At 38.9% G+C, this 27,794-nt stretch overlaps 1 protein-coding gene across 2 annotated transcripts in view; it reads right to left on the bottom strand.

Moving 5' to 3' along the window:
* Positions 1–1,673: 1,673 nt before the first annotated feature.
* PPP1R3A (protein phosphatase 1 regulatory subunit 3A) overlaps positions 1,674–27,794 on the bottom strand; it is a 59,069-nt gene continuing 32,948 nt past the window's right edge. Inside the window, exons 2-5 of one of the 2 annotated variants that reach the window (XM_073619881.1) lie at positions 27,540–27,592; positions 26,169–26,287; positions 5,303–5,696; positions 1,674–5,212 (exon numbers count right to left, since the gene is read on the bottom strand). In XM_073619881.1, the coding sequence (XP_073475982.1) occupies positions 3,540–5,212; positions 5,303–5,696; positions 26,169–26,287; positions 27,540–27,592 (2,239 nt within the window). In that variant the 3' untranslated portion in view covers positions 1,674–3,539. Of the gene's footprint in view, positions 5,697–26,168; positions 26,288–27,539; positions 27,593–27,794 lie in introns of both variants that reach the window. The other variant, XM_073619880.1, reaches the window with a different exon arrangement.

The following is a 27,794-nucleotide window of genomic DNA, read 5'->3' as shown; positions in this document are numbered from 1 at the left end:
CAGAGCTTGAGCTATTTTGCAAAGAAGAATGTGCATACATTTCACTCTCTAGATGTGCAAAGCTGGTAGAGACCCCCCCCCCCCTAAAAGACTTGCAGCTGTAATTGCAGGGAAAGTGGTTCTACAAAGTATTGACTCAGGGGGACTGAATAAAAATGCCCCTGACACTTTTCACATATTTATTTGTAAAAAGTTTTGAAAACCATTTATGATTTGTCTTCCATGTCACAATTATGTGCCACTTTGTGTTGGTCTATCACATAAAATCCCAATAAAATACATTTAAGTTTTTGGTTGTAACATGACAAATTGTGCAAAATTTCAAGGGGTATGAATACTTTTTCAAGGCACTGTAAATTTTCACGAAAAGGAAAAAAAGTCCAGTCACCATGAAAAAAAGATACCAAGTAAAAACCTTCAAAAGGTGGTTCACAATGCAAGCTCACCAGAACCTTGAATAAAAAAGTCTTATCAATAGATTGGATTTCTCTCAGTCGGTAGCATGGATGGAAGCGATCCTTATAATTTTAATGAGAATCAAGCAATGTAGCTCAGGAAAAGCATAAGAAAATCATAGCACAAATATGTTTAGTACCAATGAAAACAAGCAGACATATGAAGCAATGCGCACTTACATTAAGATGTGCTATAAGTTAGCACCGACATGTAAACCTTGAGATAGACATGTTCTCTGTTCTATCAGCCGTGGCGTGTGTTTCAAAACAAACGGGTTAGGAACCAACAAATCTGGATATGACCAAATCCATATTTGCTGGTTCCTAACCCGTTTGTTTTGAAACTGATTATTTTTATATAATAATTTACTTGTTTGTTATTTCTTGTTTGTTGTTTACGAATTTGCTACAAATTTTGAAAGATGAAGGTTTAATATGAGATAGCACCATACCTTTTCATTTATATTTATCCACAATTATGTCATAGTTGTTACAGACAGATATTTGTCCCTTAAAATGATTTTTGGGTGTACAGATAGGACACACAAGAGAATGTACTCCAGCATTGTAAGTCGAAGAACTCATGCATAGATTATTAAAGTAGATGTAAACATAATCACAATCATTAAAATCTCATATAAACTATAAATGATTTTTTTTTTAATCACCGGCTTTCATAAAATAACAGCTGTGATATGATAAAAAGTTCCTTATTCTGGCACTTTGAGTTACGTGGCGACAATGCTCTGCCCTTGTCTCCCGGACCCTCCTGCCTGTAAATCACCATGTGACGTAGCCAGCAAGAATTAAGGAATACGCCCTATGAAAAAACACATGCAGCCTGTTATCACTGTAGTGAACCTATTGTAGCGGTGAACCTGAACCACATTCCTAATTCTGGTCGGTGGCAACTGTACTATTTTAGATTTCCCATTGCTTCCTGTCCTAGATAAAATGGACACCAGGACAAATAGAGAGTGCATTTCCCCAGCAGGGACACATACAGTAATTCAAATTTCCACACTCTATCCAAGAGTAAAATAAATATGTTTGGGTAATCACATGATCATGCAATCATGTTTGTATATGAATGTAAAATAAATGAAAGTTCTGTCACAAGGATTTCAGGCAAATTTTATTTTCCCCAAAAAAATTACAGCAATGCATGTTAGTCTTTGCTGCAATATGATTTACCATTTTGTATGTCAAAAAATACCAGAAAGTAAGCCAAACGGCAACAAAAATTGTCAATAACTTCAAACATACCTTGTATTCTACGTCTTCTGATTAAAACGAATAAAGAAAATATTTTGAATAACAAACTGATTCTGATTAGTTAATAATTTTATTATGACACGCATTACAATATTTTTGTACACAAACTTCCTGAACAAATAAGTAACAAGTGTTAAAACATTTAAATGTCACAAAGACTTTGAACATCTTATAGATTGTTAAAATCCTTCAAATTCAACCTGGTTCTTTTTCCATTGAACGACATAGTAATGCAAATGTTGTAACAGTCTAAAATGTAAAACTAGAATATCATTTTGGTGCAATGTAATAAAAAAACAAAAACTGTTAGCTTAGAAATCTATGAGACTTAATTAAAAAAAGTCACTCCCATGGACCCTTGGTTTAAGATTCCAGGTGTGCCCTCTGACCTTTAATACTACCACCATTGGTGAATTACCTTGTTTGTTAAGTTTTATTTATCTCATCTTCTGTAGTGCAATAGTAGTATTTAACTAGTGATAGTCTCTATGAACAGAGACATTGATAGAGCAGAAGCCTGATTCACAGAAAGCACTGAAAGTGGATGGCGTAAGTGTAGCAACAGAGGATCACAGATTGGGTCCCTTGATTTTTGGGATTTGGGAGCAGTTACTGTCACAGTCATGCTTGTTGATGTACCACTGACTAATAATATTGACATTTTAAGTAAGTAGCCATGCCATTTTGAATTAGAAGATTACTTGTTATGCATACAATGTTGTAGAAATCTAGAAGACAATACATTACCTTGATATTATATACTATTAGGCGGAAAAGACAGAAAGCTGATTACTGTTTACAATGTCACAAAACACTTGAAATACAAATAATGCCAACTTTGTACTGAAACATTCATTACAAAACAAATGATTTATTTATTAACATTGGTTCTCATTCCTGCCTTAAAGTAACCCAAAGAAAAAGGTTAAAATGACAGTACATAGGCTTCATAAGATGTGTGTATACTAAACTGGTTGAATAGATATACTAAACTGTTTTAGACAATACAAATAATATTAAAGTGTTACTAAACCCAGAAGTAAAGAATGCTTGTTATACTTGCCGTGGAACCTAAGGAGTTAATCCTCTGCATTGTGTAAAAAGACTGTTTGATACTGTCTTTTCTGCCCCCCCTCGTCTTCTACAATCCCCAACCCGTCTCCTGATAGAACAGAGGCTAGGAGCAAGCTGCACATGCTCAGTTTGGTGTGTATTGCTAGAGAGTTTTTTTTTTCCTTGGAAGAGTTCATGTGAGCAGCACAGTCCAGACAGAGGGCCAGGGGTCCTGCAGCCTTATATGACAGTTATAGCACAATGAAAACTCTTCCTACAAGCTTTAACCAGACACTGATAGATGTCACAAGACTGCTATAACTGCTGATGAGAAGGTATTTAGCCGTTTATATTTACTAAAACGATTATATTTCCATGTTCTGTGTACTGTGGGAAACCGGATATAGTGAATGCAGTGTCCTGGGTTTAGTAACACTTTAATTCAAATTCTTGTGCTCTGGAGAGGACATACAGAAATACAGTTCGTTTACCTTTAAAACAGGAGTGAGACTCCATGTACTAAACAAAGATCTCCTTGAAAACATGAAAATACTTTTGAAACATTTGTATCAGAATTTGACTGATGTGTTCAAACACTCTGCAACTCCTAAAATACCTTTTCATTATGGTCCTTTCTCAAATACTGGTTCATATCTAAAAATTGATAATCTCTTACATTAGGAACCTCTGCCAAGGCCAACTCATTCCTTAGCAATACATACTTGTTGTTAATGTTAGCATTTAGTGCAGCTACTATTACTCCTTTCTTACAATAGTTTTTCCTCTGTCTCCTTCCCAGTACAACCAGTACAGTGAAAAAAGGTAGAGGGCAACACATACCAAGAAATCATAATGATACATCAGACCAGCAAAAACCACAAACATTATAAAACACAAGACCTTGGAACTTGCATGGCTAATATTCAAGTGTTCTGTGGTTTCTGTATCAGTTGTAATTTCTTGGTTAGCATGCATTTCATCAGCAGTAAAAGGATGATAATAATACTGATGTGCCTCCTCTGGTTTCACTTGCTCTTCTGTATCTGTGCACTGACTTTCCCCTTCATCATCAGGCTCACTTATAAGAATAGATGGCCCCATAAAGCTCTGCTCTGAACTATCTTGCTCATCATCCAGATCATCTTCTTCTTTTTCAGTGATTACTTTCAACTGTAGGTCTACATATTCTACAACCTTCTTACCATTAGTTTCCTTAGTGAAGTCTTCCCACAATGTTACCTCTTTTTCCCCCCTCAGTTCTGTAAAGCTCTTGCTTGGCTGAGTAACAGGATTTAGATCTGCACGATATATATCACTTTCATCAAGTGCATCATTTAACCTATTCTCAAAATCGTATTTACCTAGTTCTTTGGGGATATATTCTGTGCTTTCATGAACTAAACCTACTTCAGAAAGTGTTCTCAGATTACTTGTATCTATTCTTTGACCTTCAATATCATCAATCCCTTCTCTGTCACAAGGCACAGGCATTGGTTTACTAGTATGATCTACTTCTTCTCTTTTTACTTTAGGCTTTGCACTACTGTCTGTTACCTGTACTACACCACCACTGTCACACAGATCTATATATGACCTTTTGCTGTCATCTCTACCTTGAGAACATGTTTCACTTTGACCTTTTTCTTCAGTAATCTTTGCAATGATGACCTTGTTTCCCGGTGTCACTTCACTTGGAAATGTTCCCAGAACTTCATTCCACGCATGTAATGTGCCATGGGTCACATTTTCAGCTGTACTGCATGCTATAGTAGGAGGGCACACAGGCAGTGATTCTGATTTTGTTTCTGTACTATCAGAAATTGTTCTGTCTTTTTGATCTGTAACTATTCCTTTATCTTCATATGAGGGATACGTAATATCATATGATTCATCATTATCTGATAAAACCACATTTCTGTTATACATGACATATTTTTTATCAGTTTCCTGATCAGGATGGCTAGAGTTAAGATTCTGTGTTGTAACATAGTATTCTTTGGATATCTTTAAAGGCACACTTTGAAAGCCAAAAAAATCTGTGCCTTCAGGGGTAACATACTTCTTTTCATCTGATAGCTCACTCATGTCATCTGTGGTTTTCAAATCTTTGTGAAAGCCAGTAATGACATTTTTGCTTTGACTTGTTTGTTCACCTATGTCCCCCACCTTGTGTTCTCTAAAGGAGTAAGTATAAGCCGAAGAAGTAAGACTTAAAGCTGACTGGTTTGACTCTACGTGTTCTGTTTCAAGGTCAACACTGCTGGAAGGTTCATATTGACATGACAAATCCTGATAGTCATCCAAATGTGAAAAAGTTGTTGGATATTGTTTTCTTAAAGCTTCAGAGAGGACATCGTTATCTTCTGGTCTGTTTTCCATTTCAGTTTTTATGTTTTCACTATGTTCATACTGCATTTCTTCAGTATTATCTGTTGAAAGATATGTCATGTGAACTGGATTTTCACTATAACTTGGATTTGCATTATGATCTAAAATCTCTGTTACTTCCAGATTCTCACCTTGTAGAAAAGTTGGAGCTTCTGATGATTCCAGGCAAATGTCCCTTGTGGTGTCCTTTATTGGCTCAGCTTGATAAAATGCAGTTTCGTCTATTTTGTATGAATATTCCTGTGATAATGCCTCTGCAGAATGGTGGCTGGTGTTTGGTGTGGCAGGAAAATCCTCAGCTGCCAATGAAGGGGTGGGCTCAGCCACTGGGGAATAGTCCTCTTTGTTTTCATATGATTGGGATTCCTGAGAATAACAGTCTTGTGCTTCAGAATCATCACTGGTATAATATTTAATTTCATCATCTTGTTCCTTCTCTGTTTGTAAATTAAACCTGTCAGAATTCTCAATGCTTTGCTGTTCTTCAGAAGATGTGATTCTAGCTTTCATGAGACGTTGACTTAACTGCAATGAAAACAGTAAAATATTTTAAAACTATGTCATGTTTTTTTAAGATTGTAGCAATTAAGGAGATACAATGTTATATTTTTGTTGTGCATTCAAAAACTGCATTTCCAATAGACAGATGCAATGTTGTTTCTATATTTTCAAGCAGTTAGAGGACATCGTTTTAGGACTAGAAATGCAATGATTATTTCTTCTCAATGCATATCTTTTTGCATATGCAAGTATTCAGTTACCTATGCATAACAAGCATGTTAATTTGTGTCACCCTTCATCATACTTATTAACAACCCGACAATCAAACATTTCAATACATACCAGGCACTTTGATTATTGCCCTTGGAACAAATAAGAAGAGTGCAGCTGCTGAGGGTTGTGCCAATTTCATGAACTTGATAACTGAGGAAATTGAATGCACCTGGCTTATTACTAAGATTATAGCACTATTACAAATGGGTATATATCTAATGCTATGTTTGTGAGTAAGAAAAAGTATGAAGTATGTTACACATGCATGAAAATGACAAAAGCCTTTCAGATGCTTTTATGATTAATGACAGATGTTATACTATTTCCCAGTTTAAGTTAGAAGTGGACCCTTTTTGAAAACTGGACTGGTAAGAACACAGGGAGATTCACATTTCTCATACTGTACATGCGTTCATTCACTGGAACTGGAACTATGGGGTTAATTTACTAAAACTGGAGAATGCAAAATCTGGTGCAGCTCTGCATAGAAACCAATGAGCTTCCAGTTCTTTTTTTGTCAAAGCTTAATCTAACAAACTGAAGTTAGACGCTGATTGGCTATCATGCACAGCTGCACCAGATTTTACACTTTCCAGTTTTAGTAAAACAACCCCAAATGATTTCAGATTTTACCTTTGTAAAGGGCAGCACAGTGGCTAAGTGGTTAGCACTTCCCCTGCAGCACTACCCAACCAGAGCACTACCTGCCTGGAATTTGCATGTTCTCCCTGTGCCTATGAGGGTTTCCTCCCACACTCCAAAGACATGCTGGTAGGTTAGTTGGCTCCTGTCTAAATTGACCCTAGTATGAGTATGTATGAATGTGAGTTAGGGACCTTAGATTGTAAGCTCCTTAAGGGCAGGGGACTGATGTGGATGTACAATGTATATGTAAACTGATGCATTAATTGATGGAGCTATATAGGTACTTGTTATAAAATAAATAGAATGACAGGTCATAACAATATGCTGGGCCCTCATGGGATAGCTCAAAGGGGTCTGCATATCTCTTCTCCCTGTTCTTTATTTACAGGTTGCCATTGGTTGCAGTGGAGAACAGCAACAACAGCCATGGGATTGGTCAGCGGTAGCAAGCGGTGGATTGGACACAATTGGCGGGTGTAAAGCCTGTGTGGAGGGGGCAGATAAAAGGGAGCTGCGGGCCGTTATTCACTGACCGTTTGGACCGGACCGCGACGCCCACCCTCCCTATTGTTCTCAGAATTCATGGGGGAAGAGTCGTCCAGTATTGTCTGAATGTACACCGTGCGGGAAAATGCTTGTTTACATCAACATTTCCCCGTTCTTCCTCTCCGTGAGAGGATCGAGAGTATCTCCGTAGACATCGAGTCTGCAGGACCCGTGATCACACTCACAAAGCTCGCGGTTGGCGCGCGCGCGCCCACAATGTCATGTCTTAAAGGGCAATGTACAGATACGTTAATATGCCTGTACGTGCCCTTCTGCCAATGTATATCGGCGTGAGCCGGTTGGCAAGGGGCTAGAAGTGTTCAATACTTTCTAGTCACTGACCGAGAACAAGTATTAAGTACTCATTTCACTTTGACTTCACTTGCTGCATTTTCATTTGTAGACTTTGGACACTTGGGAAGAGTTATAAAATGAATGCAAAGGTGGAGCAGTTTTTTATAGCAACTAGAATTTTTGTTGCATTCATAGAAATAAAGCTAACTACATTGGGAAGATTTTCCACATTATGCTTAGTTTAGTTTGATAAAGAATTTGTAAATCAATTAGACCCAATCACTTGAACAAACACATTGTGATTTGGGTCCAATATTGTGAATATCTAAAATTACAGTGATTGACTACATTTGCATCTTTTTATTTAGTATTAGTATCAGTACGTTACATACAAAGAAAGGGCATCAGGCATCAGGAGTGAAATTTCTGAACCCTTATACATAGAAGATTTACCTCATGCTAATAACTGTCCATTTGTGTAAGTGTGACTTTCATTATAATTCTGAGAAAATGAAAAACATGGTTATTGGTGTAAGCCAATCACTGCTATGTCAAAGAAAATGCAAATATCCTAGATATGAATATTATCCATCCAGTCAAGCAGAAGTGTTAGTAATGTTGGAACATGTAACCAAAGTCATAATTAGGATTGGGGATCTTTTATTCTGTTCCTCCAGTAGGCACAATATAGTTTATTTGAAATCAGAGTGGAGTTTTCCTTAATGTTACAGAACTTTTCCATACTAGTTTGTTAAGGTGAATTCCCAGGCCAGAAGCGATATGTTGCTACGCACATATAAGTCTCCAAATAGGGTTACAATATAGATATAGTTTTTTTTTTATATATATATATCTTGCAGCAAGTCTCTTTAATTACAGCCAAACGCAGGCCAATTTGGACATGTGCACTGTAAAAATAAATTAACACTAATGAAGTGTGTGCCAAGTGTGAGAAATGCAGGGTTATGTAATTATACTGGGTCACGTGCTCAGGACTTCATCGAATGAATGGAGGAGGTGTGGATAAACATATTAACCCCCCCCCTCCAATCACAGAACATTCTGTGAAAAGAATCAAAGACGGTTTCAATAGATGCCAAGTGAGCGAACTGCTATGCTATGATCAATATACAGTATTCCACCTGGAACTGTGAGTTTCAGAACCAGATATTTAGCACTTACTATACTCTAAAGTAAAAAAATTACAGAACACTGCAACCTACATGTATGGCACACACTTCATTGCAGCTGATTTAGTTTTACAGTGCACAAATACTGTTTTTGACCTTAGTTCAGGTTTAAGTAGGCAGACTTGCTACAAGATATATCAAACTAATTACTATCAATACTGTACCCTTGCTTGAAGATTTATGAGTGCAAGCAACCCAAAGTTGCTTCTTTAGTTTTAAATATAAGAAATAATATGGTGCTGTAAGAAATCTAGAAGATATGTGGGATGTTTACAGTTAAACATTTATTACAAGGTGTACACATGACACTTTGTTTGAAAAGCATGCTTGGCTTTCTAATAAGAAAACCCAGCACTATCTTACCTATGCTTTTTGACATATCATGTTAAGCAATGCTCAAGATGTTGTCATCTTTGTTAACAGAGGAGGAAATGTGTGTCCTACCTGTGACTCTCCTGACTCTTTCAGATCTGTTTAGCATGACAGCTATTGCCTTAGAACTTGCCTAACATCTAAACTTGCTTTAGTTTCATCTGTAGTCTGAAAATGGCAAGTATGAAATGTTTATATGTAATATATTTTAAACACTATAGATCCACTTAAAACTGTGTATATAAAGAATTGGTAAAATTAGCACATGATAACATATTTTAGAAACAGCATAAACAAACATTTTTTTCCCATTATTTTCCACATTACTAAGGCCACATCAAGATTTAATCATTAAATAAGCCTTGATGTTAATTGTACATAGGGAAAACTTAATTAACAATAAATGGTCAAAGTATTGTATAAATAAAAATGAAATTAATCAGGATTCCTGCATTCCAGGATATCTTATTTTTGAAATGATATATCGGTGTGGGATTATTATCACACAGTCTCCACTAAAGCAGTACAGGAAAACATGCAAACCAGTATCTGAGTACACCTCCCAGTAATGTGGTGTTGCTCTAAGCCTTCACCAAAGCCACACTACTTCTCATTTTTATTCATTATCATCTTCAATACATCAGTAGTGTATGGCAGTATTTCCCTACAGCAGCTTTAGTTAAGCATTGTCCTTTTCTCATTCATTTGTGATATAATCAATAATAAGCATTTACTGATTTACAATACTTGTCACTAATTTTATCTCAATTTTTTTTTTTTTTTTAGTGGCTACAGCCTTGGATTGACCCACTGGAGAACTGGATGATCCTCTGGTGGGTTCTCACAACCTTGCTCTGGTAATGAGCACATTGCAGAAAATTGGGCCCCCCAGGTGCAGTATCATCATGACTGGTTGGTTGAGGTGGAATATTGCTGCTCAGAGCTAAAGTCTGACTGTGTATATTTCAGACTGTAAATTGCCAGGGGTTTAATTTAGTAGGATGAATAATGCTGATTGTTGGGAAAGCATATTGATAATGGGGGAATACTGCAGACCTGGGCTGTGTGTATTTGAGACTCTGGCTGGGGCACAGCAATTAAAAAGTATTTTTGTGAGTACGGAATGTGGTATACAGTATGCATGCAATGTATAACACAAGTGCACACAAACTTTATTAAACACAGCCCTTGTAACCATGCCCAATATAGGTAGATCCTTGCAGATCCTTGCAACATGAGGCCGTGTATTATCAGACTGTAATATGAGGTGATGATCGTGGATGAATGGCACAACGATGGTCCTCAGGATATCATCATGGTATCTCTGTGCATTCAAAATGTCATCAATAAAATGCACCTGTGTTCGTTGTCCATAGCATACGCCTGCCCATACCATAACCCCACTGCCACCATGGGGTACTCGATCCACAACGTTGACATCAGCAAACCGCCCACACACACAACACCATACACACTGTCTGCCATCTGCCCTGTACAGTGCAAACCGGAATTCATCTGTGAAGAGAACACCTCTCCAAAGTGCCAGACACCATTGAATGTGAGCATTTTCCTACTCAAGTCGGTTACGACGATGAACTGCAGTTGAGACGGTTTCTGACAGTTTGTGCAGAAATTCTTTGGTTATGCAAACCGATTGTTGCAGCAACTGTCCGGGTGGCTGGTCTCAGAAGATCTTGGAGGTGAACATGCTGGATGTGGAGGTCCTGGGCTTGTGTGATTACACGTGGTCTGCGGTTGTGAGGCCGGTTGGATGTACTGCCAAATTCTTTTAAACGCTTTTGGAGACGGCTTATGGTAGAGAATTAACATTCCATTCAAGGGCAACAGCTCTGGTGGACATTCCTGCAGTCAGCATGTCAATTGCACTCTCCCTCAAAACTTGCGACATCTGTGGCATTGTGCTGTGTGATAAAACTGCACATTTTACAGTGGCCTTTCATTGTGGCCAGCCTAAGGCACACCTGTGCAATAATCATGTTATCTAATCAGTATCTTGATATGTCACACCTGTGAGGTGGATGGATTATCTCGGCAAAGGAGCAGTGCTCACTAACACAGATTTGGACAGATTTTGTGAACAATATTTGAGAGAAATAGGCCTTTTGTGTACATAGAAAAAGTCATAGATCTTTAAGTTCAGCTCAGTTCCGTCAGTAATACCGCTTCCTCCAGTCTGGCCATCAGAGAGATATATTATTATAGCTGCATTGAATACAAGTCTAGCCAAAAATAGCTTGTAGAATCTTGAATGATTTATTCAGCAAAATACAGCCGTTTTATACACTTTTAACACAAGGGGTTAGATAATGAGGTAGGGCTGGCTCATGGATACCTCCCCCTCCCCTCTAGCAACAACTTAGCAGACAATTATATAATTAACATGTTAATTAACACAGCACTTTAGGCAGCCTAGGTGACCAGACAGTCAGTTTCCGCAGGTCAATGTGATCAGCTCTTTCAAGGATCATGTATTGTTCAGAATTAACAACCAAGAATAGTCTTTGGGCAAGTCCAAGAAAACAGTCTCTCAAAAATGTAACAAAAGAAAGATTAATATAGCAATACCAAATTACAGGGTGAATGTGGACAGAAAAAGTCCCTGCAGCCAGTGTCAGAGACAGTGCCCCCCCCCGTCCCATAGTCCGGCAGACCCAACTAGATCGACCACGGGTCAGCTTGGGGCTGTCAGGGAGAGTTTTATTGTTCAGTTTGCCAGGAAAGTCCATCAGCGTTCCCATTCTGCTTTCCTGACCGATACTGGATGGTAAAATTGTAAGGCTGCAGGGCCAATCGTAACAAACGTCCATTATTCTCGGAGAACCGATTAAGTCAGGCTAATGGATTGCGGTCGGAGAGCACCATAAAAGATCGTCTGTAGAGAAAAGGTTGGAATTTCTTGAGAGCCCACACCAGCACCAAACACTCCTTCTCCACGGCTGCATAACCGACTTCCCTTGGTAGCAGCTTCTGACTGATATAGGCCACTGGGTGCTCACTGCCATCAGGTCCTACTTGGCTCAGTACTGCCCCCAGCCCGAATGTAGAGGCATCTGTGTGGACACAAAAACATTTGGTTGGGTCAGGGGCAGCTAGAACAGGAGCTGAAGTTAGTGCATTCTTTAATCATTGGAAGGCAGCTTCACACTCTGGGGACCACAGTACCTGTCAGGGAAGGTGCTTCTTAGTCAGGTCTGTCAGGGGCTTAGCGATAGAACTATATTACGGGACAAAGTTCCTATAGTACCCAGCTGTGCCAAGGAACGCCAGGACCTGGGTTTTAGTACGGGGGGTCAGCCACTTGACAACTGCCTCAATCTTAGCAGGCTCAGATCACTGTTGTCCACTGCCTACTTGATGTCCAAGGTACCGTACCTCTGACATCCCTATGCTGCATTTTTCTGGCTTAATGGTTAGTCCTTCAGCCTTGATGCGGTCTAACACGGCACCCAAGTGAACCAGATGGTCCTCCCAGGTATCACTGTAGATCGCAATGTCATCCAGATATGCACAAGCATAGTCCTGGAGGCCATCGAGGAGTTGGTCTACCATCCTCTGGAAAGTTGCCGGTGCATTCTTCATCCCAAATGGCATTACTTTAGACTGGTATAGGCCAAATGGGGGTAATGAACGCTGATTTCAGAATAGATTCTGCATCCAGAGGAATTTGCCAGTACCCTTTGCATAGGTCGAGGGTTATCAGGAATTTTCCCTGAGCAATGCGATTGAACAGATCATCCACCTTACCATAGGGTAAGGGTCAGTGGTGCACTCATTTAATCTGCGGTAGTCTACGCAGAAGCGAGCTGTGCCATCCCGCTTCGGTACAAGGACCACCGGGGAAGCCCAGGGGCTGCTGGATGGCTTAATGACTCCCAACTCAAGCATCTCCTTAATCTCATGACGCATTCCCTCTCTCACTGTGTATCCGGTAAGCCGCCTGTCTTAGTGGCAGTTGTCCCGGGGTCTCCACTCCGTGCACTGCCATAGTAGTGTACTCAGGGACTGTGGAGAACATTTCCCTTCTCTGACTAAGGATCTGTCTAGCTTGTTCTCTCTGCGTCGTCCCTAGCTAGTCGCCAAGCTTTATCACCTCTATCCCTGCAGTAATTCTATTTAGCTCCGGGAGCACCAGCAGGGGAAAGTTCTCAGAATTTTCCACAGCTGGAGCACATATACCTCTCCTGATCTTTCCCAGTATGCTTTCAACATGTTCACATGAAAGGTCCATCCGACTCTTTCATCCGAACATTTAGCCACTAGGTAGGTTGTGTCACAGAGCTTTGCCACAACCCGGTAAGGTCCCTGCCAAGTGGCCTGTAATTTATCCTGCTTGGTTGGCCTGAGGGCAAGAACCTTCTGCCCAACCTCCAGAGTGCGGTTCCGAGCAGTATGATTGTACCATCGTTTCTGCCGCCTTTGGGCAGCCCGAAGGTTCTCTTGGACAGTGTCCGTGAGCTCCTTCAGTCTGTCCCTAAACTCAAGAACGTATGCTACGATAGAGGACCCTTGGAGATCAATTCCCCCTTCCCAGTGGGCTCTGACTAAATCTAGGGGCCCCCTCACCCGCCTCCCATACAGTAACTCAAACTGGGAGAACCCAGTAGATTCCTTCGGCACCTCCCGATAAGCAAAGAGAAGGTGCGGCAGATATCTCTCCCAATCCCTGTGAGAGGTTGCGAATGTTGTAAGCAGCTGTTTCAGAGTTCTATTGAACCTCTCACACAGTCCGTTGGTCTGGGGGATGATAAGGAGAGCTCTGTAGGGGCTTTATCCCACAGAGCCTCCATAACTGCTGAGTGAGCTCAGCAGGTGAACTGGGTCCCCTGGTCGGAGATGATTTCCCAAGGGAAACCCACCCTGGCAAAGATCTGGAGCAAGGCATCAGCCACAGTTTCTGCGTGGATATTTGCCAGGGGAATGGCCTCTGGGAACCGGGTGGCATAATCCACCACAGTAAGGATATATCTCTTCCCAGAAGGACTAGGTCGGGGCAATGGTCCAACCAGGTCTATGGCAACGCTGCTAAAGGGTTCATCAATGATCGGTAAAGGGTGTAGGGGAGCTTTCAGTGGGCCCCTATGCTTACCCATCCACTGGCATGTGTAACAGGTCCAGCAATACTGTGGGACATCCCCTGTAATCCCTGGCCAAAAAAACAACTGAGTCAGATGGTGTAGGGTCCGGGACATCCCCAGGTGTCTGGCTAAGGGTATGTCATGCCCAATGCACAGCAGGTCATGCTGATATTTCTGTGGTACAACCAGCTGGCGCTTGGGTGGATGGGAGGCTGTCTTTCCCTCAGTAACCCGATAGAGTAATCCCTGGACCCACTCTACCCGCTCTCCCTTCAACCCCCCCGGGTCCAATCCTGCTCTTTCCCTATAGCTAGCTAGGGAAGAGTGGCTGAGTGTTGCCTGTGCAAAGTCTTCGGGAGAAGCCCAAGTCGGGGTAGGAATAGCTGGGGTAGTCTAGGTCAGGGGTGACAGGTCTTACCTGGGTCCCTTTATGGCAGGTGGTAACAGGGCAGGCTTCCGCGGATACATCCAGGGAGAAAGCTGAATTTAAACGTCTCAAATCGTTGCCCAACAAAACCTCTGCAGGTAAGTTCTGCATTATTCCAACTTCCACTTCTTTGGCCCCCGAACCCTGGCAGTGGGGACCCGCATAACATTTCCCCCGGCCACCCGCACAACCACAGACCATCCTGTCTGCTCTGCTGGGATTATCATCCTGGACTGTATCAGGGTAATAGTAGCTCCTGTGTCCCGCAGTCCCTGGGCAGCCCGACCATTAATCCACATGGATTGTCGATGGTGCAAACGATTATCCATAGTGGCAGCTTGCACAGGGTTTGCCTCATGTAGAATTCCAATATTCTCCTCACTTGGGTAAGTCACATCATCTCTCTCCAGACAGTGTGCAGCAGCCTGGGCAGGTCCAAGGGGCCTGTTGTTCTGTGCATCCTGGGAAATATTCTGCGGACAATACCCCCTAACATGCCCTGCTTGGTTGCATCTGTAGCAGAGGTCCCCTTTCCCTCATGAAGATGGTATCTGAGTGGGACCGGAGATCGACGGCTGGTTTGGAGGGGCAACGTTCCGTGGACTGTTGGGGACAGACCGGGCTGGGGTCTTAGGCTCTGGTTGTACAGTCCGCCTTGAATCCACGTATTGGTCAGCTAGGGTGGCAGCTTTATCTACTGTGACTGGCCACCAATCCTTTACCCAGTGTCTAACTTCATGTGGGGTATGATCGTAGAATTGTTCCAGGAGGATTAGCTGGAACGCATCTGCCATGGTAACAGCTTGGCGCTTGGTCATCCAACTCTCCGCTGCTCGGGTCATTTGATGTAAGGCTCTCTCTCCTTTCGGTGGAGGTTGCAAAACCTTGGGCTTCCAAGAGATCCTTCAAGGTGCTGCGCTTTAGTCTGGCATAATGATGTTCCATCTGCTGTTAGGAGCAGGGGGTCCCGGTAGTGGTTTGGGTGTGCCTAGGCAAGAGGAAGCATCCCACAGCTTGACACCAATTGTGACGGATCCTATCCCACACTCCGCTGAGTGCTTCCATCAGTAATACCGCTTCCTCCAGTCTGACCATCAGAGAGATATATTATTATAGCTGCATTGAATACAGGTCTAGCCGAAAATAGCTTGTAGAATCTTGAATAATTTATTGGGCAGTATACAGCCTTTTTAACACAAGGGTTTAGATAATGAGGTAGGGCTGGCTCATGGATACTTCCCCCTCCCCTCTAGCAACAACTTAGCAGACAGTTATATAATTAACATGTTAATTGACACAGCACTTAAGGCAGCCTAGGTGACCAGACAGTCTGTCTCCGCAGGTCAATGTGATCAGCTCTTTCAAGGATCATGTATTGTTCAGAATTAACAACCAAGAATAGTCTTTGGGCAAGTCTAAGAAAACAGTCTCTCAAAAATGTAACAAAAGAATGATTAATATAGATTAATAAAGGAATACCAAATAACAGGGTGAATGTGGACAGAAAAGGTCCCTGCAGCCAGTGTCCGCGACAGGGGCAAACACAAAAGTGTTGCATTTATAATTTTGCTCAGTGTAAACATCTTCTATCAAAAATATTTTCAATTCCTGCTCTGATGCTAATATGGTAATGAACATCCACAAATACCTACTTGCATGGGCAGAAGAGCTCATTCATTTGAATGGGCTGCCATGCCCTGTGACACGCAGAAAAGAAGTTCCTGCACACGAGTACAGCGCAGTTCCCAGTGCAGGTGCGATTTCCAGTGTGGGCGGCATGTCATTAGGATTAATGGCACCCCACCTGTGGGTACCGCATTTCACTGTGTGGGTGGTTGCAGCTGTGGGAATTTGTGAGGGTCCTGCAGTGGCACCACCTGCACAGGTGCAAACCTAGCCCTAATAAAGCACTTTATCTATCCCATGAAAAAAGAACAATCCCTTTTCTTGCCCATAAAAAAAAACAATTTTTTTTTTCAAAATGTGTAGGTCTCTCACCTGGGCTCCTTTGCCCCAGTTGCGTTATACCTTCTAATAAAATTTTTGGGAAAAAATATATATACAGTCATGTGTAGAGGTAAACCCCAATATCACTTCAAACTCATTAAATTATAATCATGTGTTCCACAGGTGCCAATAATTAGAACATCTTCAGGGAATATGTAGGTGGAACTTTTATTTAAATCTCAGATATCTACGGTCTGGTATTTGCTAGTGACATGTGTTGTCATGCCAAGACCAAAAGAGCTCTCTAAGGCCCTCAGAAAGAAGCTTGTGGATGCCTACAAATCTAGAATGGGAATTGAATAGATAAACAAATTTTAAGTCATTCATTTCATTGCAAGGAAAATAATCTGCAAGTGGCATAGATTTTAAACTACTCCCAATTTGTCCAGGTCTGGTTGGCTCAGCAAATGCTACATTTTTACTACATGTGTTGTGAATCGTGAAATATAATTTTCTCTACTATGCATATATATACACAGAGATGGGCATGGCTTGATTTAAAATGTTTTTACTGCTTGTTCAAAATATTTAAATAATTTAGTGTTCATGATCTGGCAGAGGGTTTTGATTTTTTTCTCACTTCCAGTTAGTGTTCATGCATAGTTAATGCATGAACAATACATGGTAAAAACATAAAATGCACATCTAAAACGTATTGCAAATGCCTTCTAACCCCAGCAAATACGTTTTTTCATCTGGATGTGTTCTAGTTGTATGTTCAGATCCAATGGGGAGGCATATGTAAGAACTTAGTAGGGTTAATTTATTAAAGGAGTAGAGTCAGGTAAATTTGCAAAGTGTATGGTAGTAAATAAGGTAAATTTGTGCTCACTGTGAATATCTATAGAATGTATGGGGGGGGGGGGTGAAATTAAGTACATAATTGGGTAACTGGAGTGAACTTAGCTTCATCTTATTTCAATTTTGTCTACGGGGTCGTAAGACGAATTTAGTAAAGGAGTTGAGAATCTTCACTCTATAAATTTGCATCTGCGTTCACCTACACAATACACTTACACAATATCAAATCATTTGCAGATTAAATAAATAAAAGGGAATTTGCTTTTTACACAATTTGATAAGTTATGTGGCTCTACAGTCAGTTTAGTAAAGATTCTCAACTCTATTAGTAAATCAGGGTCAATGTGTGAATTACAGGAATATTTTTTTTTAACTCAAACTGATTTGGCAAGCTGGCAATAGAGAACATTTAATTAAGTTTAATTAACTAAGTTTTTAAGTTTGCATTTCTCTAGCAATGTATAAAAACATAACATTTTTACAGATGATAAAAAAAACTTACTAGTAACTACTTCAATATCACTATACTCCTAAGCCTGCTCCAATGGCAATATATATATTATATATACACTGCTCAAAAAAAATAAAGGAACACTTTGAAAAAACATCATATCTCAATGGGAAAAAATATCATGCTGGATATCTACACTTATATGGACTGGGTAATGTGTTAGGAACGAAAGGATGCCACATCGTTTGATGGAAATGAAAATTATCAACCTACAGAGGGCTGACTTCAAAGACTCCCCGAAAATCAAAGTAAAAAAATGATGTAGCAGGCTAGTCCATTTTGCTGAAATTTCATTGCAGCAACTCAAAATGATACTATGGCCCCCAAGTGCTTGTATGCAATGTCGGGGGATACTCCTAATGAGACAATGGATGGTGTCCTGGGGTATTTCCTTCCATATCGGGACCAGGGTATCACTGAGCTCCTGAACAAAGTGAGATGTAACCTGGCAGCATCAGAAGGACCAAAACATAATGTCCCAGAGGTGTTCAATTGGATTTAGGTCAGGTGAGCATGGGGGCCATTCAATGGTATCAATTCCTTTATCCTCCAGGAACTGGCTGCATACTCTTGCCTTATGAAGCCAGGCATTGTCATGCACCAGGAGGAACCCAGGACCCACGGCACCAGCGTAGGGTCTGACAATGGGTCCAAAGATTTCATCCCAATACCTAATGGCAGTCAGGATGCAATTGTCTAGCCTATAGTGGTCTGTGCATCCCTTCATGGATATGCCTCCCCAGACCATCACTGACGCACCACCAAACCGGTCATGCTGAATGATGTTACAGCATAACGTTCTCCACACTTCTCTAGACCCTTTCATGTCTGTCACATGTGGTCAGGGTGAACCTGCACTCATCTGTGAAAAGCACAGGGCGCAAGTGGTGTTCCTGCCAATTCTGGTGTTCAATGGCAATTGGCAATCGAGTTCCACTGTGCAGGGCAGTGAGCACAGGGCCCAGTAGAGGAAGTCGGGCCCTCAGGCCACACTCATAAAGTTTGTTTCAGAGGTCAGAGGCATTCACATCAGTGGCCTGCTGGAGGTCCTTTTGTAGGGCTCTGGCGGTGCTCATCCTGTTCCTCCTTGCACAAAGGAGCAGATACCAGTCCTGCTGATAGGTTAAGGACCTTCTACGACCATGTCCAGCTCTTCTAGATTAACTACCTGTCTCCTGGAATCTCCTCCATGCTCTTGAGCCTGTGCTGGGAGACACAGCAAACCTTCTGGCAATAGCATGTATTGATGTGCCATCCTGGAGGAGTTGGACTGCTTGTGCAACCTCTATAGGGCCCAGGTATCGACTCATGCTACCAGTAGTGACACTGACTATAGCCAAATGCAAAACTAGTCAAAAACAGTCAGAAAAGAAGAGTAGGAAAAAAATGTCAGTGACCTCCACCTGTAAAACCTATCCTGTTTTGGAGGTTGTCTCATTGTTGCAGATCTAGTGAACCTGTTGTTAATTTCATTACCACAGCGGAAACTGATTAAAAACCCCCTCTGTTACTTAACTGACCAGATCAATATCCCAGGAGTTTAATTTACATATATATAATTTTTTTTATATATAATGTATTTATTTTTTTATTTATTATTATTATACTAATGCTACATAAATTTCTTTTACTTATATTTATTGTGTTTTTACTTTACATTTCAATGAAGATAATTATTTTAAGTAATGACTTGCAGAGTCATTACTGACTGCTGATTTTTGGAGACTTAACTCTTCTAACTTAATTGTTGTTGAATTCTTAAAAAAAGTGACTTTTTATTAAAGTGGATATAAACACAAACACTCAATTATTTCAGAATGGGGTCACTCTGGATCTGACTGGTCGACGATTTAATCTCTTTTCTTGAGGGATAAAATTGTTACTTTTAATGTGGCCACAGTAACTGTAAATTTACATAAATACAAAAATACCAAAAATACATTTTTGACTTTAGGTTTACTTTATTAAAGTTGTATTTGGATAGATTTTTAAACAAAGATTTTTGGTCCCCAGGGGACCAAAAATACATTTTTGACTTTAGGTTTACTTTATTAAAGTCGTATTTGGATAGATTTTTAAACAAAGATTTTAATTTATAAGCTAGGACATAATGAGACCATTTATACACTGTACTTCTTACATAGAAATAGGAGCCATCTTTATATTTATTACAGGATTTTATGATCTAGATATGTGTCATGCATAATATTTCCCCTTGTATCCCTAGCCCCTAGTAGATGTTTCGCTCATTTATGACATTTCTGTGAATGTATTTAGTTTGGACTCATTCCAAAATTCTTCTTTTTGCTCTTTCATCATCTAAATAAATCTGTTTTTCTGGAGCACCTCCAATATATATTTTCCGAACACATACTGTACATCATAAATTTACTGTCTTCACCGATATAGGTCATAATGTGTGCAAATTCACAGTTCCAGTGCATTGATACCTACTCAGGATTAGGTTCCACCTGAGAGCCTTAACATTTTAGTCACTAATAAGTACCATTCCAAAATAAAATGCTGACCAAATTATTTTCTGCCTTTGTAAGCTTGTAATTAGCTGTGGAGTGTGTTCTTAATTTTGCTATATGGAATATGCCAAATTAACTATGCAACAATATGTCAATACACATTCAGATTCAAACACATTGCAAAACAGTATTATATAAAGTGGTTTTCAAGATTTTTTAAGTAATGACAATATTACATAGATTTCATATTCCCAGCAAATGCTCAATAGCATGCAATATAATGGTATCATCCTTCAGTATGTGAAATTGTTAGTGAAAGCTCAGAACTATGTCATGTGTTCAGAAATGATCCCGCAAAACATTGGCTTTCAAGTGGCATTTAAAATATCCATAATTTGACAAGCAGGATTCTTGTTCAAATCCTTGCCACTTCCTCTATGTTTAGGTCTTCATTCCCCCAGCTGTTGCCTGCTATTGTAGAACGTGTTGTGAAATATGCCTATTTTCCCACATGCTGTTTTTAAACACAGATTATGATAGAACTCATGTCATGGCCTTGAGACCCTTCTAACCCAGTGACTGTGCTATTACTTGACAGCTCCTGCATTCTAGGGTAGAATTAAAAGAAATGCTTAATTTTCTTTTTTGTTCTTTATTTCCTTTAAGAGCTTGAAACACAACATTATATATTCAACATAATGCTGGAAGAAGGCCCTTTTTGATATTAGCTGGAGTTTGAAAAAAATATATGCCAACACAGCATGCAGAAAATGAAAAGTCTTCTGAACAATAAGATACAACATACTGGTGTTTCATTCCTAATATATCATTTAAAAGTGTACACGCCTGACCCTACCCCTTAGGAATTTCAAATATATGATTTCTCTAGACAGGCACATGTAAGAGCATCATTAAATGTAAGTACATATAATGTAATGGCAGATATTGTTGTCTGTGTTGTTTCAAGTGGAAACATACTGGATAATGGAAAGTATTTTCTCACAAATAGAACATGTATGGCTATTTTTAACTATTGTAAGGTTGGAGATGTTTAGAAACTCTAATTTAAAATATTTTCAAATTGTTCTCTACAGCAATCCATGTTGGAATTTGTTTCAAACTGCTAAAGTAAATGTATGTGTGTAGCGATTTATTATATTTACACTAACAATATGTTTTAAATAGCTAACAGTAAAAAATTGTCCACATAATTTGGGTTATGTTGTGACTGTGATTACACTTTATACAATATATTGAAACTTTATGCCCCGATATGTACTGTATCTTTACTATTTATACTGTTGTTCTCTAAAGCTTAAAAGAACATTGTTTAGAAATATATTCTGTAGATAAAATATAACCAATTTATGTTTTATTTTTTGAGCAGAAGGAGCATTGAAAATAGTCATCCAGTTCATTTTAATTTTCTGTATGGAAGTAGCTCATTTTGACATGCCAGTGGAAATTCTACAGTCATTTCTGTCTTTTCCTCATATGTCAGAACCATCATTTTCTATCTCAACTTTATGCATATGTAGGAATTTCAGCTTTAGACTTCTCAATATATGTTGACTGTTTTATTTTATGAGTTTATGGAGCAATGGAAATTGTTATTTCCCCAGTTAATGTTAATTTTCGGTATGGAGGTAGTTCATTTTGTCATTCCAATGGAAATTCTACAGTCATTTCTGTCTTTTCCTCATATGTCAGACAGAACCATCATTTCTATCTCAACTTTATGCATATGTAGTGTATATTGATAGCTTCTATCAAATCAATTAAAAAAGGCACAATGTCCCCATACTTCAGTATGCAATTTTTATGTGGAAGCCCACTACAACTTATCCAGCTAGCGTGTTTTCTGGAACTCTCAGCGAACTATAAATAGCAAACTATCACTCAAAGAAAAGTGAGAGTGTTAATGTATCTGCAAATTCTGTTTTAATGACCTTCTGCCAACTAGTACTCAAATGCATTGAGCTTTTCAGGGATGCCAACTGTCAGGATTTAACAGTGAAATGCCTGTGTTTTTTTATATTCATAACTGACATTTGCATGATCTCAGTAATTATATGCAAATCTTACAATTTCTTCTTTTTCTAACATAAGGTTCATGCTACTTGTCAACTGCTCAGCTGTCTTGTGAGCTAATGCCTGTGGGTTTCAACCATGCCGGATGGCTGTATTTCAAGGTCTTATACCGCTCCATTGTTTAAGTCATTAAAGTGTTGGAAATACAAATCTAAGTTACAAATATCTAAAGAATCTACCTTTGGAAAATCAACCAAGATGGTCAAATTGTATTTTATCTGAACCATTTACTATGTTCTGTTAGGTACTGATAACTTTTTTCATAGTGATCTGATAGATGTGTTTGCCATTCATATTAACTGTAATGTTTGCATTCTATAAGTTTTACAGTGTAATTTTATGACAATATTACATTTCACATTTTTTACTGTCCCAAAATAACCACCAGATATTGTGTATGTAGTACAGTTAACAGTCAGTATTCCTAAAGGGGTACAATCTATACAGTACAATATAAAGCAAAACAAACTTTGGACTAACCAAAAAAAAATAGACTTTGTTGTTTGATTTGAAACAAGATACTGTATGATTAAAATAGTAATTATTTATGTCTATTTTTAAATCTTACTTTCATGTTTAGAAGTCCTTCAAAGTGCATTAAATCAAGGGCCAATACCCTTTGGCATATACCGGTAATTATTATTTAAATTTTTTACTTAAACTTAAAAAGTTACAATTTAGCTTGCTAACTTGAAAATATTAACATGATTAATTTTGTGGGGCTTTTCGCTGTAACTCAGTGCCCTTTCTTCAACTCGATCCATATAGGGTCTTGTCCCCCTCCCCTCCATCACAAAACTCCAGAAAACACCCCTATTTACTCAAGCTCAAACCAGTCAGATAACATACAGAATCAAGACATAGCGTGGGCCTCTAATGGACCACACTTACCACTGTAAAAAGCTCCAATTTTACGTACTATTTCTGCAGTTTGTTTTTGTATGGAAATTACTCAATAAGCTACTATGTGAAAAGTTTCATCTCAAAATTATGCAACACATGGCATTATGTATAGTAATCAAGTGGCATCTGCTACAATGAAAATCTTCTCTCTTGTTCCCCATCTCAAGTACTGCCCAGTTCTCTGTAAGTCTGCCTATTTGCACATATTTAAAATGTTTACATTGATTTTATTTGTTCTTCAGATGCCACTGCCAGACATAACAAGAGTTTAAAACAGTCAACTGTTGTCTCAATGCAGCCCTTTGCAATGATTACCTGTTTAATTATTATAGCTTACAAAACTGAAAATAAAATATCTTAATATCCAATGTCCTATGGAAATTTGGAAATAAAGCTTCTCCTTTGCAGGACTGAATGTTTGATTTGGACATTGATTCATTACAGATTGTAATGTGCTTTATATGTGACCCTATCTGCAGTCTAAAAACAATTAGGTAAGTGGCAAAGTGTAAAATAAGAGGTTTACATTTCCATGGCGGAGGGTGGGCAGTGTGTTGAACATTTGCTCTCTTTTATCACTTTTGTGTGTTCTGGATAGTGCATCCCCTGCTAGGTACTGTGGTTCCTCCCATGGCTGCATTGTCACTGCACTGAACATCAGTATTGTAGTGCCCTGGCTCAAAAGTTTTGGATAGCTCTATATAAAAATAAAATTTAGCACACCCCCCACTGGAATGGTAAGTGTTAAAGTTCCTCTTTTACAGGGTACCACTGACTTTATTTTTTAGACTGAAGGGCACTGCAAGTAAATCTGCCCCACTTAATAAAGCCAGTTAATTTTATATTGAAGAAAGGATATTTTGGTCCCACTTGTCAGTATTTCTGGCAGTTAATAATAAACTCATCCAATGGTACATCTTTCACCAAGCATATGTAATGCTGACCCATCTGCACAAAATAGATCAGTCATCCTATAAAAAATGTCTGCAATGTCATCCACCCGAGGCAGACTTCGTGCACTTGGTATGGCTATGCCCTCTAACTTGCAACTTTTGGACTCAGGTGACAACCATATTATCAGCCCTGATTTCCTTGCCCCTACCTTACAAATCTGTTTGGCATTTAGATGAGGAATTTGTAATCCACTATACATGGTTATTTTGGAGGGAGCCTATTAATGACTTGCTAGGCAATCGCTTTAAGGTGGATGTAATCGACCCCTCTACTTTACAGCAATGGATAAACTTGGTTAACTAACTACGTCCTTAAGAAAAAATATATATATTACCAGAAATTGTCAAGAAAAATTCTGTAGAAACTCAGTCTTAACTTGCTGACAATGATACCACTTCACATATTTGCAAGATACTTCAGCATGTAAATGATAAAAGGCGTGTTAATGGTTAGGTTATTGTTCTGCCTTTTATTGTTTTATTGCTGCACAGACACTGTATGTGCATATATTTATGATCCAATATGTACATATGTATTTCTACTGTGCTGTTATTTTGTCTTGAATAAACATATATTAGAAGAATAACTCTTTTTCCCTCACGCCTAGATGCATCTCAGATGCCTTTGCCTTTTAAACTTTTACGAGTTGCGTTTACGGGTTTATTGAAAAGGAATTATCTTTAAGCTTTAAAACCTAGAGATATTGCTTTACCTAATAATTCCAGACATTGGAAGGTGATAAAAAATATGTATTATTTAAATATGTCTCTTCACGTTACAGTATGTAGTAAATCCCATACCAGTTCACAGTGGTACATGGGTGTAAGGGCAAGGATGGAAGAAAGAAGGGGAAGGGATGGAAGAAAGAAGAATACATTGTTCGGTAAGGATCCCACCAAAACATTTTAGGTGACACATTCTTTTCATTTTTTGTATCTTCTTTTTTTTTTCCTCCATATGACTTAGGAACTTTTTAAAGACATTTTTAATATTGATAGCTGTCTCTTATTTCGTAAGACTTGTTATGATTGTCCTTTAAATTCTGCTCCTAGTTGATATTTCCTTTCAGCTCCAAGTTCCTGCCTTGTGACTTACTCCTGCTACCTCTTCATAGATGCACATTTTGTTATGCACAAAAGATATTGTCTTAGATTTACACACAGTATTGTCTCAGATAAAAACTTGAACTAAGTGGATGTATGATTCAGTGTTGGGATACCATTACTGTAGCCCCTTTCTGGCTGCAAATACAGGGGCTCCTAGATCAATTTTCTATGAACCTTGCAGAGAGCAGCAATTTAAGCCATGATTACATTGTGCTGGTTACTCTTTGCTGCATGACTGTAGGAGTAGGAGGACATAACCTGAACTATAATCACCCTGTATATGCTCTGTTATTTAAACCTGTGATAAAAGCTCTTTCTAGTGTGCTTCTTTCAGCTACCAGAATAGGCTAATTTTATTATATGTTAGTTTCCCTTTAACATTTGCAGAGATACAGAAACATAGCAAAATAGAGTGAAAATAAATGGTAATTTAGAGAGATGAACAAAAATATGAACTGAACCAAAAAAAAAAACAACCCACAATTATTCCCAATGTGAATAAAAATATAAAGCGAACAATAGAGTAATTTCCTATTAGGCAGGAAAAATAGCAAGAATATATTTTAAAATTGCGTATTGTAGCCCACACAACAAAACCAATGCTTTGTGAAGATAAAAAAAGAGTGTATAAAATGAAATAACAATTGAATATCTTTCTAAAGAAGAATGGAATGAAATAAAAAGCACAGTATCTTTACCATTTTAAAATCATGTGTATATGAAAGAAAAGTTAATCACTCTAATTTGTTGCAATTAAAACATGAACATTTATATGTCCAATATTATCCCCCTAAAAAAAGACTTACAAACACTTCTAGATCACTATCTTCCTCATTCTTTTCTTCTCTTTTATCTTCCTTTTCCTCATCATGGTTGCCTTCAGTAAATTCATCATGGGGACAAATTATTCTGGGGATATATTGTTCTGAAAAAAATATGCACATTAGTAAGTGTTTAACCACTTAAGGACCAGGCCTCTTTTTTAGATGTGTTGTTTACAAGTTAAAAACAGTTTTTTTTGCTATAAAATTACTTAGAACCCCAAACATTATACATTTTTTTTCCTAACACCCTAGAGAATAAAATGGCGGTCGTTGCAATATTTTCTGTCACACCGTATTTGCGCAGCGGTCTTACAAGCGCACTTTTTTTTGGAAAAAATACACTTTTTTGAATAAAAAAATAAGACAGCAGTAAAGTTAGCCCAATTTTTTTTTATATTGTGAAATATAATGTTATGCCGAGTAAATTGATACCCAACATGTTACACTTCAAAATTGCACTCGCTTGTGGAATGGCGTCAAACTTTTACCCTTAAAAATCTCCATAGGCGACGATTAAAAAAATTCTACAGGTTGCATGTTTTGAGTTACAGAAGAGGTCTAGGGCTAGAATTATTGCTCTCGCTCTACTGATCGCGGCGATACCTCACATGTGTGGTTTGAACACTGTTTTCATATGCGGGTGCTACTCGCGTATGCTTTCGCTTCTGCACAAGAGCTCGGCGGGACGGGGCACGTTTACTTTTTTTTCTTATTTATTTTACCTTTTATTTTTTATTTTTACACTGTTTAAAAAAAAAAAATGTGTCACTTTTATTCCTATTACAAGGAATTTAAACATCCCTTGTAATAGAAAAAAGCATGACAGGACCTCTTAAATATGAGATCTGGGGTCAAAAAGACATCAGATATCATATTTACACTAAAATGCAATAAAAAAAATTGTCATTTAAAAAAAATGGCCCTTTAAGAGCTATGGGCGGAAGTGACGTTTTGTCGTCGCTTCCGCCCTGCAGTGTCATGGAGACGGGTGGGGGCCATCTTCCCCTCTCTCATCTCCATGCACAGCCAGTGAGTGGACCGGATCGCCTCCGCCACTGCCGAAGGCTCCGGTTAAGCGGCAGAGGGCACCAGAGCGCGGTGGGAGGGGGTGGCCCTCTCCCGACATCGATAAAAGTGATCTTGCAGTGAATCCGCCGCAGAGACCACTTTTATCTTGTAGCTGACCGAACACGGGGATACCGGGGTTATGGAAGCTAGCTGCTGCCATAACAACGATATCCGTCCTCAAAGTGAGGACGTATATCGGCTTTCGGCGGTCGGCAAGTGGTTTTAAAGTTAGAAAATACACAATTGTGAACATATAATGGAAGCTTAGAATGATATATACTATACCTGTTAACACAGGCTGTTCTGTTGCAAATTCATCTATATCCTCATCTTCTTTACTAAAATAAAAAGAATTAAAACATCGTAAGTAAAGTAAAATGTAAAGTAAATGTTGGCAACACTATATATATATATATATATATATATATATATATATATATATATATATATATATATTGATAGATAGATAGATAGATAGATAGATAGATAGATAGATAGATAGATAGATAGATAGATAGATAGATAGATAGATAGATAGAT

Source organism: Aquarana catesbeiana, linkage group LG03 (assembly GCF_042186555.1).
Source record: "Aquarana catesbeiana isolate 2022-GZ linkage group LG03, ASM4218655v1, whole genome shotgun sequence".
Lineage (NCBI taxonomy): Eukaryota > Metazoa > Chordata > Amphibia > Anura > Ranidae > Aquarana > Aquarana catesbeiana.
This window is presented reverse-complemented; position numbering and strand designations above follow the sequence as displayed.